At 39.4% G+C, this 18003-nt stretch overlaps 1 protein-coding gene across 1 annotated transcript in view; it reads right to left on the minus strand.

Moving 5' to 3' along the window:
* GRXCR1 (glutaredoxin and cysteine rich domain containing 1) overlaps window positions 1-15369 on the minus strand; it is a 37345-nt gene extending 21976 nt beyond the window's left edge. Inside the window, exon 1 of the mRNA XM_019287000.1 lies at window positions 14923-15369. Coding sequence (XP_019142545.1) covers window positions 14923-15369 — 447 coding nt within the window. The remainder of the gene's footprint in view (window positions 1-14922) is intronic.
* Window positions 15370-18003: the final 2634 nt, after the last annotated feature.

Here is an 18003-nt window from a genome sequence, read left to right on the forward strand (position 1 = left end):
GTGGCTGGGAAATGCGGAAGTAAAACTAAATGTGAAAGTAAAAATTGTTCACAGTTTATCATTCCTACACATTTTCTGTGTCTACTAACAGATGACACATAGTTAGAGAACAGGCAAATTTGAAGGTCACTGTTATTTCAATGTACCTTGCAAACAGAAACGAATTAATGTAAAAGAGGGAAAATAAGACTACAGCATGTCACCTAAGGAAATGCTGCTATTGGTAAATTAAAAATGTATGGCTTGAGCTGCATAGCATCTGCCTACCTGAAGCTGTGCCTGTAAATAGTGTGGAAGACCAGAGAACTGAAACAATGGATCACAGATGGGTCATGAGAATAATGTTAGTATTAATTACACAATTCTAAACAAATTTCAATCCCCAGAAATCTGAGAATAAGTCTCCGTTCTTAGAAGAAGATTTGTTCTAGATTACATCATTTAATTTCCTGCTGCTTAACAGTTACGAGTTACCACTTGGTGATAACAGTTATATGTGGGAGTATGAAAAATAATTATTATTCAACAGTTGATCAGTGTTTATTTCATTTCTTTTATCGCTAGCAACAGGAATACATAGACTAAGTAAAATGAAAATTGAACTTTGATAAATTGAAAATTTTCTCAAGTTTAAAAAATATTGTTCAATTTTTCCTTTTTTTTTTTCTTCTGGGCCTTTCTGTTTTCTGGGCTCTACTCAAAACGAGAAGGGTTGGAAATAAAAGGAGGGGGCATGTAGGTCCATTTGAAAGTGTTCTGTTTAGCACTTAGTGTTTGGTCACTTGACCAAAAGGGACCTTTAAACACTTCTAGAATTGTTTATATTTGGATGCATGTATGAAATACTTGATAAATGACTAGTTATTTTTCTGGCATAATTATTTTTGATACCACCAATTCACATTTTAAGCTACTTGTGGATTTCTATATTAATAGAATTTTTAAAATATGTTTCATTCTCTTGGAAGGGAACGTTTAATCCTACTACATACTCAGACTTTGGTGGTAATTCTACTGGTTTTTTATGTACCGTTTCCCACGATGACACCCTGACTTGTTAAAAAACAAACACAATGCATTTGCTTGAAACAGCAGTTGTGGAGTTCAAATCCTATTTTCTCTTCTCATGACCAGCTTTTCATTTTGCTTCTTATTTACCACAGTGTTCTAGATGTTTGAACCTATGTTGTCTATCTGGGCACAATCATTGGCCAGCTCATGTCCTCTCTGAGAATATTCTGCAAGTAAGGATGGCTTTAGTCAGGAGTGAACTAGAACAGGACTTGATGAGAATAGACAGATCAAGATGAAAGTGTTTGCTATCTCAGACTATGTGAAAAAGTGAGCTAACAGCATGGCTCTGAGTGAGTCCTTGTTTGTGAACCCTGACCCCATCTGTCTGTAATCACTTCTGCTTCATTCAGTAGAACATTTCATGCTTCAGAGCAACAGGCTTGTGTGATCAGCAGCAAATGGCTGCCATGAAAATTACAATGTCTACTCTGGTCCATTTCTTTTAAACTTGGCAGCAGCTTTGGAATACCCTGTATAGTGTTCTCTGGCAGGCAGATGAAGTTTAAAAAAAAGCAGATTTCTATCCCTTCCCTCTTTCTCTTTGCTCCTCCCTTTCACCAGTTCCCTACTCATTCTTTCTAAAATATTCCCTTGGTGTCTTTAGACTGCTGGAGAGACTGATAAATGCTAATAATAACATAATAATAATACATACATACAGGGATCTCTGACTCATTTTACATTTAAACATTGCCAGGTGCAGTTAACTCATGCAGTGATCCCCTTTATAGTTCCCAAATGTCAGTTAGTTTGGTTAATTAACAGGCATTAGAGGTCTATGAAAACTGTATTCTAGTCTGTTGAGCTTCTTACAAATGCCATTCATCATATTTCTGACTGGAGAATGAAACTGGTGAGATCCTGCTTATGATATTTCATGGCTCTTCCTTCTTTGTCAGCTATGCTTTGTGTGGTAAGTGAACCTGTTTTCCCAACACTTACTTTCAATATACCAGATAGGAAACAGCACAATAGTCCATTACTTATTATATTTGCACCAGTGTTGCAACTGGTGATTCTCCTAGTGCTAGAGAGAATCAGCAAGTAAAACTGGTATTCAGGAAAGCCCTAATCAGTTACACTTAGCTCAATCAAAAATATATTGCATTTTCATTGAAAAGTGTTTCAGACTGTCATGGATTAATTACAGCCTAGAGTCAGTCTGTCATATATAACAGAACTCCTCACTCAAAAAACAACTAAAGACGGTAATAATGTTAATGAAATGTGTCATTCTCAACTGCAATCATCAACAGAGAAAATTGAAAAATTACTATCAATTCTTCACAATTAACCTTCTTAAGCAATAAAATGAGAGGACAGGGTTAAAAAAATTCTGGTTTTGATTTGGGATACATGGAGTTTTTATGTTCAGCAGATAATAAGCTTTCTGTCAAAAGTTATTTTATCTTTTACTGCATTTCTACAAATGGAAGCTGAAATGAGATTCACTAAAATCTTGAAACTCTCAAGGAATGTTGAGCAAATCAGAGAAACCACCACCCTCCCTTAATTTTCAATGCCAAACATCTGACAAACTATGTACTTTTTCTTCCCTGACACCTTATACAACTTGAAGTCTAGCTGAAAATGTTACTCGTGGGTGGAGATAAAAACAGGCTATTCTGTAAAGGTTGGAGTTGTCATTTGCACTACACAGTTAAAGAAAAGGACAACCATTTGTCAGGTGGACACGAAGCATTATCTCACCTGGGGTCACAAAGCACTCAGCAACTGGTAATGAATTCTGCACAGACCTTTGAACGAGGCAAAGATCAAAGTTACAGTGGGATTGGTGCACCAAAGTGCTGATTCAGTCCTCACCTCTCAGAGAGCCCTATCACTCAATTTATGGAAGTGATGCAAAGGAGTATCTTGTAGTTACAGCACTACTTTGTTCTGCATTAGCACTGAGTGATGAAGGACCTTGCTTCCCTGCTATATTACTTAACCTAATTGGAACTATGCTCTCAGCTATCTCATTACTTAATAATACCTAGATATTTGGTACCTTCATCTTCAAACCTTGAGTAGTTAATTATTACTTATATACTCAATATCCATTTTTTAAATTAAAGATCCATCTACATTGCACACTTAAAGAGGTTAATTTCTTTTTTAAGCAATAGATTTTCAAAAAAGGCAGAGAGCTTGAGATTTTTATGCAGATACAACTCCTAGACAGCATACCTAAACCAGCTCTGACCTAGAATAGCCTATACTGTCACAGCTAGCCTTGATGTATGAAAGGGGACAGGTGACTCGTCCACCAGCTCCATGTGAGCAAAATACAAGTTAACTTCATGAAGCAGAATTATAAACTTCATTGCTGGAAAAACACTAAGGCGTAAGCTTCTGTTTTCTTTCAGTTTTTAACCATGTAGGTATAATGTCTGGAAATCAGAATATAGCAGGTTGTATGGTTTATACCAGGTCCTAAACCTGTTGGTCAAAATAGCCACCGAGTTAGTTATTCTGTATATATCACATCTGCAGTTGAACTAATGTTTTAGCAAGGTCAGTGTAAGCAGCTTTACATTCTAGTCTGATTCAGGATTTCGCCCAGAGATGTGTATTTTTTTAAATAAAACAGAAACTCATGTTCATATAATCATACTTTTCATATAATAATGTTCTTACAATGGGGCTATATCATATCATCTATATCATGTCATAGAGTTAAATGTGTTCTGCTCAAGGAGTAAGACTACAAATGAAGAAGCTGAGATTATTAAATCATCTGTCTGCTTTTCTTTTGGAACAACATTTCAATGGCTTCTTTGCATAGATATCATTTAATACCATGTAGCAAGAACAATCAATAACAACATTTATTCTAATTTCATATCATCTTCAAACAATGCTGAAACCTCATACTTGATTGCACTTCTGCCAGCTGAATAGCCTGCCAAAATGAGAATTGAGACAGCATAAAGAACAGGTCAGAAGGTTCACTAGACAGTTCTCCATTTTGGAAACCTCTTGCTGTTATCTGTTGTGTCTTCAAAAGAGAACTGCTGGAGCAGCTGATGATGAAACCACCTGGGTGAAGGAACTACATTATTCAAGTCTGTTCCCACTCACAAACAGCTAAAAAAGCTCCCCATAGTATTAGTTACCTACATTCAGCTGCAAATATTGGCCAGTAAAAGTGTCCTTCCACCCCACAATCTTCCACATGAGGATGCACAAGAACATCACCCACCAAGCAGACCAGTTTGCAAAAGGCTTGACCACCCAGCAAATACAACAATAGCTGTCATGGCAACATTTTGCAGACAGTTAGATGAACAGAATCTATTTCCTGAACAAGTCATTTAGAAACTGAGCCTTTTAAATCCTTATGACAAGTTTAAGTTTGAACTTGGAGGGTCTGAGTAGGTGCTTATATTTTTGAATCATTGTGGGATTTGAAAGAACAACCAGATTTACCCACTGCATGAGTGAATCCGATTGAAACCATCATAGAATCATAGAAGGCATCAGCAGGACACCTTTCACTAGACCAGGTTACTCAGAGACTCATCCAACCTGGCCTTGAACACTTCCAGGGTTGAGGTATTCACAACTTCCCTGGGCAACCTGTTCCAGTGCCTCACCACCCTCACAGTAAGGAATTTTTTCCTAAGATCTAATCTAAACCTACTGTCTTTGAATTTGAACCCATTCCCCCTTGTCTGTCACTACATGCTCTTGTAAAGAGTCTTGCCCCATCTTTCCTCTAAGTTCCCTTTGGACTGGAAGTCCACAATTAGATCACTCCAAAGACTTGTCTTTTCCTGGCTGAACAAACCAAATTCTCTCAGCCTTTCTTCATAAGAGGGGCCTGATCAACTTGGTGGCCTTTCTCTGGACTTGCTCCAACAGGACAATAACCCTCCCGCATTGAAATCCAGAGGTGACACAGCACTTCAGGTGGGGTCTCACCAGAGACCTCATCAGCAAACACCTGGAAAGGGAAGTTCTCAAGGTACGGATTATGACCTGTGACAGGTGGAAAGAAGCAATAATGCTTAAAGCTCTCCTTTTTCACTGTGTCTATCAGTCTGCCTCTTAGGATATCCTCCACTTGAACAACAATGAAATGTTTCATATTTGCCTGTAGGGCTAGGAGGGAGAGTCCTTTGCATTTAGGTATAGCAAACCAATAGCAAGACATGAGCAGCTGGGCAGGAAAATATCACATTTTCTTTAAAAAGCTGTAAGTTCTTTAGAGACTGAGTTCTTTCTGTCTTACAGAATTTGCAAGGAGAAACAGATTTCTCTTAAATAACAGTGTATGACTCCTGACAACTCCCAGTAGTTTTAAAGCTTGTTAGATAATTAGCAATCAGTAATATTCAAAACAAGGGTACTGAGAGTGAATTTCAAAGAAACTATTCTTTGCCTTTGTAGCAGCATTGGCTGATTTGTCAGTGCAGCTCATAACACTGCATGGTGTTATAAATGTGTGCAAATATTGGCCAGTAAGGCTTTTTATATTTCTTTTTGAGAAATGGAGAAAGAATGAGTCTGTGTGTGGTTTTACTGCAGTATAGAAGACATACTTGTCTGACATTGAAGGATGGTGTCTCTTGTTAAAATTCCAAAGCAAAATGGTACTAAGGCTGTTAAAATGCTTTCCACAATTCATACTAGCAATGAGTGAGGTTTTTCTGTCTTCTTTCTTGCCATGCGTGAAATGAGTCTCTGCCTCAGTGAATCCAGCTGCTCATCTGTGACCATTTCTGTTGCTTTCTATGATGGAGGCTATAAAGAGTCGTGCTGTGACAGCTTCTCCACAATATAACTCCTGCATCAAGCAAAACCACAAGATTTCCTGTTTGGATGGGGAGCTGTAACTTTCCAGCTTCTTTTCAAAACCAACATGCTGGGGATGCTGTCCTATTTATTATTCCTCTTGCAAGCTTTGGGAAAATTCACTGAGGTTTGATTTTCATGTTTTGTACTACCTTGCAATGGATGTTGCAGCCATTAGAAAGGTTTTTATGCATGAAAGCTGTACTCTTTTCTCTCTGGTAGCAAATTCCATTCTGAAGAATGTTTTATTATATTTCAGCTACAAAGTTATGGTACCACCAAATGTTGCAGTCACAGGCTAAAGTTCTAGCCAAAAAAAAATATGATGTCTTTGACCATTTCTTTCTTTCAAGCTGTTAATCATGTACCTTGTTTTGGTGCAGTATGTAATAAACTGCCAACCCTAGTAGACAAATATCACAGCAAGGTGTTGACAGAACAGAGCAGTCTAGAAACACAACACCTGTGGCACATATACATTGATATTTCCTAGCTTGTGTAAACCTACACAAATCCTAGTATTTGCAAATCCTAGTTAAGAACTGAAACAGTTTTGAGATCTGCCAACTAAATAATGGGATTTTAATGCACTTAACTTGTTAGAAAATTTTTTTAAGTTTTAATAAAGGAGCTGTTTTTTCATCTTCATTATTACCATATTTTTGCAATTGCACAGCTGTGCACTCTGGTGACAAATTAGCCCAATGTAGCCAAATATTTGCTTCCATGTTTGTAAAGTTTTAAGTAAAAGATACTTCACCTAAGACACTCAAGTGCAATGAGGACCCTTAAATATTTGGCTGCAGAGTAATTTATTTGTACACAAAATTAAGGGTCGATGACCAAGTATGATGATAGGAATTAAGCAAATAGGCAATTTATTTCATCTTTATGTGTTCTACAATATTTGTATTTGCTGTGTCAAAGGCATGCAAAGATTATGGGGCAATGAACTAGCAGGCAGCCTGTTTTACCATGTCAAAGAAAAGTGAATAGCCGCAAATTTTCTTGATAGTCCTAGTTTTAAGAATACTTCAAAAGATATTTTCTCCTTATTTTCCTGCTGAGTTACCAAATTGAGCTTCACAGATGGCAAAAGACAAGAGCTATTGCTACTAATTAATGATTAAGGCTAATCAGTTCATCTTTTTCATCTCTGTTGTAAGAGGCCAATTCAGGGGGAAAAAAAATCTTACTCTTAGAATAAGTAGAAAAAAATTGTGTACTAGCATCCTAAGATTTTTTTGATAGGCTGCTTGCGTAACATGACTCTTTTTCAAGTTAGTTTGAAGCAAGATGAAGCATTTTCCATGGTAATTCAAAGGCTGAGCACCTTATTGAGCAGCCCCCCAAAGGGACATTTTGTAAGAGTCCCAGAGCAGTACATAGGCTCAGACCTACTGCTCATCTGGTATCCCAGGCCATCTACCAGACAGATAATTAAAAGTAAGAGTCTGGAAAGTATATATGGCATTTCCTACTAATACTGTTTCATTTTATGACTATTTTCAGATCAGAGAATTTCCTGAGGCCAATATGACTTAGGAATCCCACTTAGTACAACCAGGAAGCCTTTTTCCATTTGGCATTTGCATTTATTCTTTCAAAAAGAAAGAAAATCTATTTTTAGATTAAAAGAGAGAAGATGAAACAAGGTGGCAGAACATCATAATTTGCAATCTCTCATGTCTTGAATACCTGATTCAGTCTCCTCCCTACCTCTTTTCCCTAACAAGCAAGTCACAGGCTACAAGCTTTTCTAGGATGCTTCTATGCTGGAACAATGTGATCCCTATAGTGCTTAAGAGAAATGGAAGGGAAGGGGAAGGGGAAGGGAAGGGAAGGGAAGGGGAAGGGGAAGGGGAAGGGGAAGGGGAAGGGGAAGGGGAAGGGGAAGGGGAAGGGGAAGGGAAGGGGAAGGGGAAGGGAAGGGAAGGGAAGGGAAGGGAAGGGAAGGGAAGGGAAGGGAAGGGAAGGGAAGGGAAGGGAAGGGAAGGGAAGGGAAGGATGATGCTGAAGAGCACATTAGTATTTGCTATGGCAAGTTGAGAATCAGCAAGCCTGTATTCTACTCCTGCTCCAACAACTTATTCTCACTATCTTGTGACTATTTCTAAGTATATTTCCCACCGCTGCCTCCTGCAGGCACAATTCATAACAAAGCAGCATCTGTTTATGTGTAGTTTGTGTAGGAGCTGAGGCACCAGGCATGCTCATGGAACACCTACTGCATGAAGCCATGCAGGTGGGACAGGCAATGGAACCCTTATTTTACAGATCCCATAGGACACAAGTAGTAAGTAACTGTCAGGTCCTGTCAATCCTGAGATGTTGAGGCATGTGGCCAAGGCAGAGAATTAGTCAAATTTTCATTAAGGAAAGGCTCTTGCCGCCTTTGATGCAAGGGTACACCAAAGAGAGATTTGGAGAATCTTGGTTTTGGAGCTTGATGTCTAAGTCCTTCCTCACAGAGGCCTGTGAGTTTTTTGAATCCATGCCTAAAGTCTTGATTCCCTCTAGTACTACATATTCTGTGTACACATAGTCACTGCAGTAATACCACAGCTTCCTTGCTATGCCCTTTCCCATGCAAGGGACGAGGCGTCTCAAGAACACTGACCTCATTTATGGACACTTCACAAGGATCAAGATCTTGCTCATCACAGCAAGACTAATTTTGAGGCCATGCAGTGCGCTGGAAGGTTGGACAGATGTCCAGTACATGCTGGTCAGACTGCCAGCATAAAAGCCTATAAATTTTTTTCTTCAGTTATTGATTCAGTCTCAAAAGAGTAATACATTTAATCACAGTTTTGTTGGTAAGCTTCCCAGTGTTGAGTGTATTGAGAAGTCAAGACATCCCATATCTACAGTTTTTGAAAATGAGACGGGTAAGTCTCATTTTTAACTCAAAACTTGTATATCACTTCCAGAGGTTTAGATATTTAAAAGTCTATTTACTGATCATTTCAAGTCTATGTCAAATACATTTCAAGTCCAACAGAAGCAAATCCTAAAATGTCCTGAATAGTCTAGTAATAGACCTGTCTGACCTCAGTGCTTTATAGCTGATTTCTACAAGAACATGTGAACAATAAAAAACCAATACCCTAAGTACTGGCCAAATCCAGGTTCCAGTTAAAAGCTCACAGACCTGAACATCTTCCTTTCTAATTCAGTGTGTCTGCTCAGATATCAGCTCCAGAAACCACTTGTTTTAACTGTGACATGATCAATGGCATCAGATGAATCACTGTCCCATGCAGTGTGGTCACAGATCAAAGCCCTTCTGAAGGTACAAAGCAAGTGGTGAAGGGATGCTATGCCCATCCCAGTAGTGATCCAGTTGTCCTTCTAACTCTGAATTTTCTGTAACAAGCGAAATCCTGCTTTTCATAATCACTTCATCCTCCATGTCATTACATTTTTTCCTGTTCTCCAGTGGATTTCAGTGTAACACTGTTCAGTAATTAGTCTTCCAGACTTGCTAATATTAGGAAAATACACTGGATGTTTCTACCTCAGATACCTGCAGCTCACTGGGATTTATCTCTATCAATACAAGGGACATTACTACAACAAATGATCTATGCAAGCAATCCAGTCCATTGTTTTCTCTGGTGGGCTATGTCCATTTGGGAGTCACAGAGTAGTGTGTATGGAGGAGAATATGAAGACAAAGTTCAGGAGAGTTTTTACAATCTTTGTCCAGTCCTAGAAGAGGATGTTGAATTCAAATAGTCCAATGATTTCTGGAGTGCCAGCGTTGATCATCAGCTGATCAGAGAGGAAGAGAGTATCGTGACTTCTCCAGTGAAGGTGCAGATCTCTCTCTCGTCTCCCCAGACTTTTGGGGATTGTAGCGATATATCCTCCAGAGGCTGGAGTGGTATACAGCATGCCATCCACCCTAAAAACCTTTGCTTGTACTATGACACAAGAAACTTTCCTTAACATCACTTTTTAGCCTCTGTCTTCTTTGGAAGATGGTTGGTTTTCCTGCTGTATTTCACTTTATTTTGTCTGTGGTACTAGCTAGCCCTATCAGTTTGTAAGCTCTACATGTCCTGCTGTGTATTGACTTTTCCAGGTCACCTACAAGTAAAGAAATATCAAAGTGCCCTTAACCACCCCAAAATCCCTCCTCTTAACAAACTTCCACATGATTCTTTATTCTTTCCCACCTTTCTAAACATTAATGAGCTCATTCTACATCAGGCTGAATAATGACTTGCACTTCACAATCTTAAAGGTGAGCTCTACCTGAGAAACTGCTTGGAAATATTCTAAAGACTGAGTATATTATGTCTGACTCTTCACCCATATCCTCTCTGACACAATGCTCACAAAGACATTCATCAGGTCTGTTAACCAGGCCTGCCCTTTTGCAATAGATGTCAGCAAGCCCTGCCTGAGAATGAGGTCTGTGGCTAATTTAGCAGAACGTGACCTTTCAGAGGAGGCTGGAAGGCCAGTGGAATGTGTAAGTATGGAAATGGAAGAAAAATACCCATGCTGAAACAGTGGAAAATGAGGAGAGACCTGTGTAAAACCTTTGGCTGAGCTCCATTACATTGCACATTGGGATGGAAACCCGGTTTGGCGTACAATAATCATTGCACTCCCTAGTAATATATTAGACAAACCAAGGATTTTTGCTCTATGTGACTCGGAAGCCATCATAGGAATGTCTTAGTCACAAAAATTGGTTGTGAAGAGAATTGTATTTATTTCAAGGAAAAAAGAACTATTTCTCTACTACTTTTTACATAAAGATGCAGGAAATATTCATACCCATTTGCATTTAAACAGTATTGTGATATTAGAAAACAAAATTTCTGATAGTGTTCTGAAATACAACCACAATTACTTCAGATAAGAAGGGGCTTATGCTTCTGACATAATTGGCAAGTCATGTCCCCAGCTTCAGAGCTGCTGACGCTGTCAGTTTTAGTGTCTCAGCCAGAGAAAATTTATACCAAGGAGATACATGAACGGGGAGACTGGGAGCTCCAGCCCCCTCCTGCTTTTCAGGATTTTCAGTAGTGTGTGTTTCTCACAAATAAAATGTTCCCAGCTGTCTGACGCCTGTATTTCCAGCACTGTGGGAGGCTACCCCCAGGCCCAGGTTAGGTGCTAGTGGAGGCTGGGTGATACATGTGGCTGTCCCTGCCCTCCACCAATGACCACCGGTGACCTCCCTCCCACTTTCCCCACCCAGAGCGGTTGTTATGTCAACACCCATCATCACCCCACCCACCACTGTCTCACCCCGACAGGATGTGGTTGCTATGTCAACAGTCTCCCTGTGGCATCCACCCCAAGGAGGAAAAGGCTGGAGGGGTTGCCATGGAAACCATGCTCTCCTGTAGCATCAATAGAGCTGGCCTCTTCCCCACCTTTCTTCCCCCAGAATGTTCTTCCATGAAGCTGAGACAACCCCTGGATGTGTCCTGCTCTGTCCCACATTCCTGCTCTGTCCCACATTCCATCCCCATGGCTGTGTTAGCCCCAGCTGCCACAGCTGCTCACACTCACCTGGCAGCAGCTTCACCAGCTGTGCAGGGATGACCTGTGGGAGACCTTTCACTGTCACAGCATTGGAGCAGCTCTCCTCTGGGGACACAGACAGTCCTCAGACAGAGTAATGTGAAGGACTCAGCTTCTCAGGGAACAGTGGAAATGAGACGTCATGGATTGAGAGGGTGAGAGAAGCACTCAGTGCGTGACTGTGGGAAGATGTAGCAGGGGACACACATCTACTAGATATACGTTGTCAAACCAGGCTTGTATCATATAGAAACAACAACCAGAAACACCTTTTCTTCTAGAAATACTTCCTGCATTACATCACTCTCTTAAAATTGAAAAAAGCTCCAGAAGGTGTGATTTTTTTCAGATAAGTTTGTGGGAAGAAAGCGTCTGAACCAATTCTGTAGAAAGGCTGTAGTAAGAAAATGTGTAAAAAAAATTCAAAAATCCAAATATTTCCATAGAATATTAAAATACATGAGTGCTTTTAGCACAGGTACTTGAACAGACAAAATCAAAGGTCTTGACTGCACAACATAACGAAGCCCAGTTAATGAATCCATGCTTATCCCTAGAATATCTGAGCAAAGTGATTTGCTTTAAAGGATCTCTCCTCTATCACAGGCAGCCTCTAGGGATTTGGGGAAATAGTATATTAGAAGAGTTTGCCGATATAGTCTGAAGAAGCAGAATGCTGATATTACAGTAAAAAAACACCCCCTAGTTTTAGGGTCACAAGACACTCACACACACTCGGTATTTGGCTTCTTACATACACATTTTAGTGAGGAAGTGATATAGTAAATACTAAATAAGAAGTGTTTGCATACAAGAATTTATCAGTGCCTAGAATACGGGATTGTCAAGAGCTCATATGCATACTCTGAGATTAAAAATACTGACTTTGACACTAACTCTGAGAAATGCACAATGAATTCATCTCATACGAGTTCCTGCTGCTGAAACATCAAAAGGGCAGAGATGGACTCTCCTCAGGGAGGGGCATTCTCCTCTTAGCTATTGTTATACAACTGCTGCTGCTTATCTAAGAGAAACATGTAACTGGAGATGACCTCACATAATCAAGGGGGTAACTTAGAAACTTGCCCAGATAAGGAGATTTTGTGTTTTACCTGCTAATAAAGACATCTTTCTATATTACTAAATCTTTGAAAGAAGAACGCTTGCTGTTCTCTAACTGGTATTACAGCTCAATTAATTGTCTGGAACATGCTTACAGAAAACTAGAAATCATTCTCTAATCTCTTTCTAAAGGCCATTCTTTCATTTGTAATTGGATGGATTTCAATCATATTTCTCATTAGGATAGAGCAGTTTCAAATCCATCTCAAAGCCAACCTTTGTGTTTTGCTCTCCTCTGTGCTCACCATGTGGCATACACAATTGGCTCACAGTATGGCATAAAAGACATGCAAACCGTCATTCTTTTTCACTAGACTTAGAACTTTATCTCTGGGGAAATGGGAAGTTGACTAGAAACCTCAAACCATTATATTCTCTGTATTATTAAATATATGTCTTTGATCCAGTAGGTGCTTAATGTAAGAATATACAGTTATTTTCAGAAATCACTCATCTAGACCTGCCGTGGAAGAAGCTTCTCAGTTCCACATATATTTTCCTCATCCACTTTGAAAATCTGCCTTTTCTTTTGGACTTTACAATGCCTGTAGCAGAGAGTTCTTCATAGTAATGCTGTATGAAAAACTTTGGTTTGTTTTCATCTGATAATTTAATTTTTCCCCTTTCTTCTGCAGTAAAATATTGTCAATTAAAAAAATCCTTACCACCTTTTAAACCACTCATTCTTTTACAGGTTTTAATTAAGGACTTCTGTGGTAGACTTGGATACATGTAATTTTCTGAAGTTATAAGATGGATATGCCTCCTTTCAAGAAAATACTTTCTCCTGGCAAAACACCTCATGGAAACAGCCCTGGTCCTAGCATTAACTCTGCTAGAAATACAAGAAGCTTTGCAATCAAAGTACATTGATTTCAGTCCATGGGCTTTCCTGAAGAACTTCCAATCTAAAACTGGGGACAGAAAAAGCAATATGGCAAGGACACTAATTAAGGTGCATGTGTCTTCAAGCAGATCTGTTTATCTAGCTGATTCAAATTTCTTAGCTTGGTGTTACTGATGTAGTAGAAGACAGCTTTTAGAAGGGAATGAGGTTAGTGGGGTGAAATGGTGTACTCTGCATAATGAAATAGCACAGAACAGTGGCATTGAAGCTAGATAAGAACCCAAACATGCCTCTGTTAATACTTACAAATTCAAATCTACTTAGAAAAAGTGAGTTTGTTACAAATTTTACCAGAGTAAGGAATTAAGGACAAACTCTTCTTTGAGCAGCTTGGAAGAAAGCAAACTACTTGAGTGCTCTGTGATGTGACGTAAAGAACAAAAATTAACAGGCGATTCTTCTCTGAAACTTCAACTTCCACAGGAACATTCATATTGACAAAAAGACTGTTAATTTAGGTACCACATAGAGGATAAATTCATATCCAGAAGCAAGGGAATGTTAATCTATTGCCATTTATTAATGTAATATGAAATTACCTCATTTCAAAGTAATTTCAAAATGCAAAAACACTCGTTATTAATATCAAATTCCCCATGATTTAAAACTGCATAAAAGTTTTAAAATAATGCCCTGAAGCCATCACAGGATAATTTAATTGAAAAGCGTAATTCTGGATTCTAAGAACCTTGAGAAAGAGTCTGGTTGCACACTTGTTGCTATCTGTGTGAAGATTAATGGTTTAAAGGCTTGAATAGCATATATAGATAAATTATACATATGAGATAAATATTTTAGAACTTTTATCTTAATTTTTCTGAAGGCCTGTGTTTCTCTGCCTAAGGCATTAGTGTGGCATATACTGTTTCAAATACAGATATTCTGCTCCTTCTACAAAATAGATAGAAAATAGATAAAAGAGACCTCCGACTAAGATTTCATTCCCCTGAAATTTTCATATGGGAAAACCATCATTGCTGCCACCCTGCATCTAATTTGATCTACTTTGCAGATTAAACAGAATGGAATTTGCAAGTATACATATTTACATGTAGGGACAGTAGATAACATCGTAAACTCATTAGACTTAATACAGCAGGAGTGGAAACATGACACATCCCTGTACAGGAGACCTGTATGGATCTCCAGAAAAGCCCCAGTTAAATCCTCTGTCACATTTCTTTCCTAATCCATGCATGGGAAGCACAACACACATATTTCTACTCAGCAAATATTGGGTCAATTTTGAAGAACAAAGTTCACAGTCAATATGGAGTGCAGAGCTGTTTTGTACTAGAAGGACCAGTGTGCCTCTCTTGTGCAACAACAGCAGGTGGATAGCAATGGGAACGAGACAGAATATTGAGAAATCCGAAATGAGCGCAGTTTGAAGAAAGCAAAGAATAATGTATGGAGTTAAAAGGGACAGAGAGAGGGCTTACAGACAGCAGATCTGCATCACCTACCTGAAATACTTTTGCCAAATTGTCAAAAAGGGTTTGACCAGCGCTGACTTTATGCTTGACTCCCCTGACTGTGCCATTTTTGCTGAGGATGTTGACTCTCTTTGTACCAAATCCTTTCTCTTTAGTGGCTCTGACTAAAATGAGCAAGTCATCCTGCTCATTCTCATTTTCATCACACTCCGACCCTACGTGTCCATTCTGCTGCCCGTCCACTTCACTCAGCCGGCTGGTTTGGTCAGTCTCTGAGCTACTGGCATACTCGGAGTCCAGAGAGTCGGCAGCCTCCCCATCAGCGTACACCTCCTTCAGCACCCGCCCGCTGTGCGAGGATGCCACGCGGAACCGAACCTTCCTGGCCAGCCTCTCGCTGTCCGCCTTCACCTCGCTTTTAAATGTTGCCTCTTTCATTGATATGAGCAGTTTGCATTGTTCCAGCGTGGTGCCCATTGCATTTGCCAGTCTGTCACACTTAACAACAATATCAGCGCTGTTTTCTGTTGACAGGGGTTCTCATATTAAACTGAAGAGGGTTCCCAAGAAGCCACTGTAGTTCTGCAGTTAATAATGGATGCATTTGTGCTATGGTTACCTTTAAACTAACACCTGTAAAGTGATCTCATTAATTAAATATTAAAAAGACATTGTGTTCTTTTTAGCACTGAGGAAGAAAGCAAGAAAGGGAGAAATTATATTCATTGATTAAAATAAAAATTCAAGCTAAGGGAAAAGGAGAGGAGAGGAGAGGAGAGGAGAGGAGAGGAGAGGAGAGGAGAGGAGAGGAGAGGAGAGGAGAGGAGAGGAGAGGAGAGGAGAGGAGAGGAGAGGAGAGGAGAGGAGAGGAGAGGAGAGGAGAGGAGAGGAGAGGAGAGGAGAGGAGAGGAGAGGAGAGGAGAGGAGAGGAGAGGAGAGGAGAGGAGAGGAGAGGAGAGGAGAGGAGAGGAGAGGAGAGGAGAGGAGAGGAGAGGAGAGGAGAGGAGAGGAGAGGAGAGGAGAGGAGAGGAGAGGAGAGGAGAGGAGAGGAGAGGAGAGGAGAGGAGAGGAGAGGAGAGAGGAGAGGAGCACCAAGCCCAACAGAGTTCAAGAAGCATTTGGACAATGCTCTCAGGCGCAAGGACCTCTTGGGGCGTCCTGCGCAGGGCCAGGACTTGGACTTTGATGATCCTCATAGATCCCTTCTAACTCATAATATTCTCTGAGTCTGTGATTCTGCAATAAACTAATCAACAGCACTTACGCAAGTTTATATGAAAGTAGTTTGATTTGCTAAAAAAGGCAAAAAGGAAGAGTTTTTCACAAGATCTACAAAGTCAAAACTGTTTATGTTCATTGCACCTGGGGGGAAAATCAAAACTTCAGCACCTGAATCAATGATGAGCACAGTTCTTTCATCAAAACACTTAACTTCCCTACCAGTCAGACCTCATTCACCAAAGTCTGCTATTTTTGTACAACCTTATGGAGATTCGGCAGGGTGCTTTGACTTGATGGTTTTCAATGCTGACCTTTTCACAGACTGGCAGAGTGGTGGGAAGCAATTAGTCAGAATTTGTTGCACAGAGTAACACAATGTTATTAAATAAAACTGAGCCATAGCTAGGCTAGTACCACACAGCAATCACAGTGTATGTTCTGTTTTGTCAGGGACTGGGCAAAGCAATCTGAACAAGGAGTAGGAGAAAGCTAATTAATTGAGGTGTCAAGGATCAACAGTGAGAAGTAGGGTAGCGTGGATTCATCCATGGGGAATCACATTGCTATATCCTAGCAAATCACAAGTAGCATTTGCCATGGTGTTTAGCACTCAGCTCTAGATGTAAAAATAACCAACCCACACTTGAAGTTTCTGCCTGTGTCTACTCAATATCGTGTAGTAGCACCTTAAACCCCCAAGCTGGTTCTGAGTTTGCATGATGATTCCTACTTACAGTGCTATTTCTGTGTTTTCTCCATTTAAAGAAAAATGCAGCATCAAGAACTCAATCCCCTTCTCACTTTCCTGACAAACATTCCCTAGACACTCTCTACAGCTTCATTTTTTTCTCTAGGTTCATGAATATTGAATTGCTTCCTGAAGCCAGTGACCCCTCAATAGTGTAGGCATGAAATGAGTCCCTAGATCCTCAGCCAACCCAGAATGGTAATGCCTGCAGTCACGTTCAGCTGCAGAGCTTCAAGCATCAGAGACTTTCTGGTCAAGATTTCAGAAATGCAGGCTCAAATCTTTCAACAATTATGTGGGAGTTACTGTGACTTTAGTTCAAACAAGAGTGACGAAAATATTGCTCTTCAGCCCAAATGAAATCACGATTTTTAAGTCTGAAGTCTAAAATTACTTATTTCCGATCCACAAAATGGAAACACAATTATTAGTGGCATTTCATAGCACGAGTGTTTGCCACACTTTCCTAAATAAGATGACTCACCATATTATTAACTACTACAATTAATACAGAAAAAATAGGTAAAAATAATAAGTTACAAGAGTTAAAATACATTGTTACTTATCCTTCAAAGAAAAGAAACATCTTGTATCAAAGTCTGTACTAATATTGAATGCAGTTATAAGATTTTTTGTGAAATTCATTTGAGGAGGAGGATGCTGAATCACATTGATTGTGTCATAGCCACTTGCCCACAGGAGTTTTGACAAGAAATATAGTTCATTATTACTAAAATGTGACTCAGAACAAAGAGCATTCTGTAGCAGAATGAATATTTCAAAGTGTCTTTTACGGAATTATCCAAACAGGGCTGCAAGATACCTGGAGAAATTACTTAGTCTGCTACCTATGCCAAAGTTAACTGTATCGTACTGTTTCCATGATTATATGAGTGGCTTGGAAACCTGGAGTAATTAAATTTGTTAATTAATTTTTATCTAAATAATACAACCCAACTGTTTTTCTATTAATTGCCACACATTAAAAAATCTGAGCTTCTATAATGAAAATATTTTGCACAAAAATTTTATAATATTTTTTTCTTCTACAATTGCACTATATATCCTTTAACAGAAATCATTTTACTGCTGTTGCAGGCAATGAGGAAACTTGTATTGTCTGGAGTGCAAAGAATTTGATG

This window comes from Corvus cornix, chromosome 4, assembly GCF_000738735.6.
Source record: "Corvus cornix cornix isolate S_Up_H32 chromosome 4, ASM73873v5, whole genome shotgun sequence".
NCBI lineage: Eukaryota > Metazoa > Chordata > Aves > Passeriformes > Corvidae > Corvus > Corvus cornix.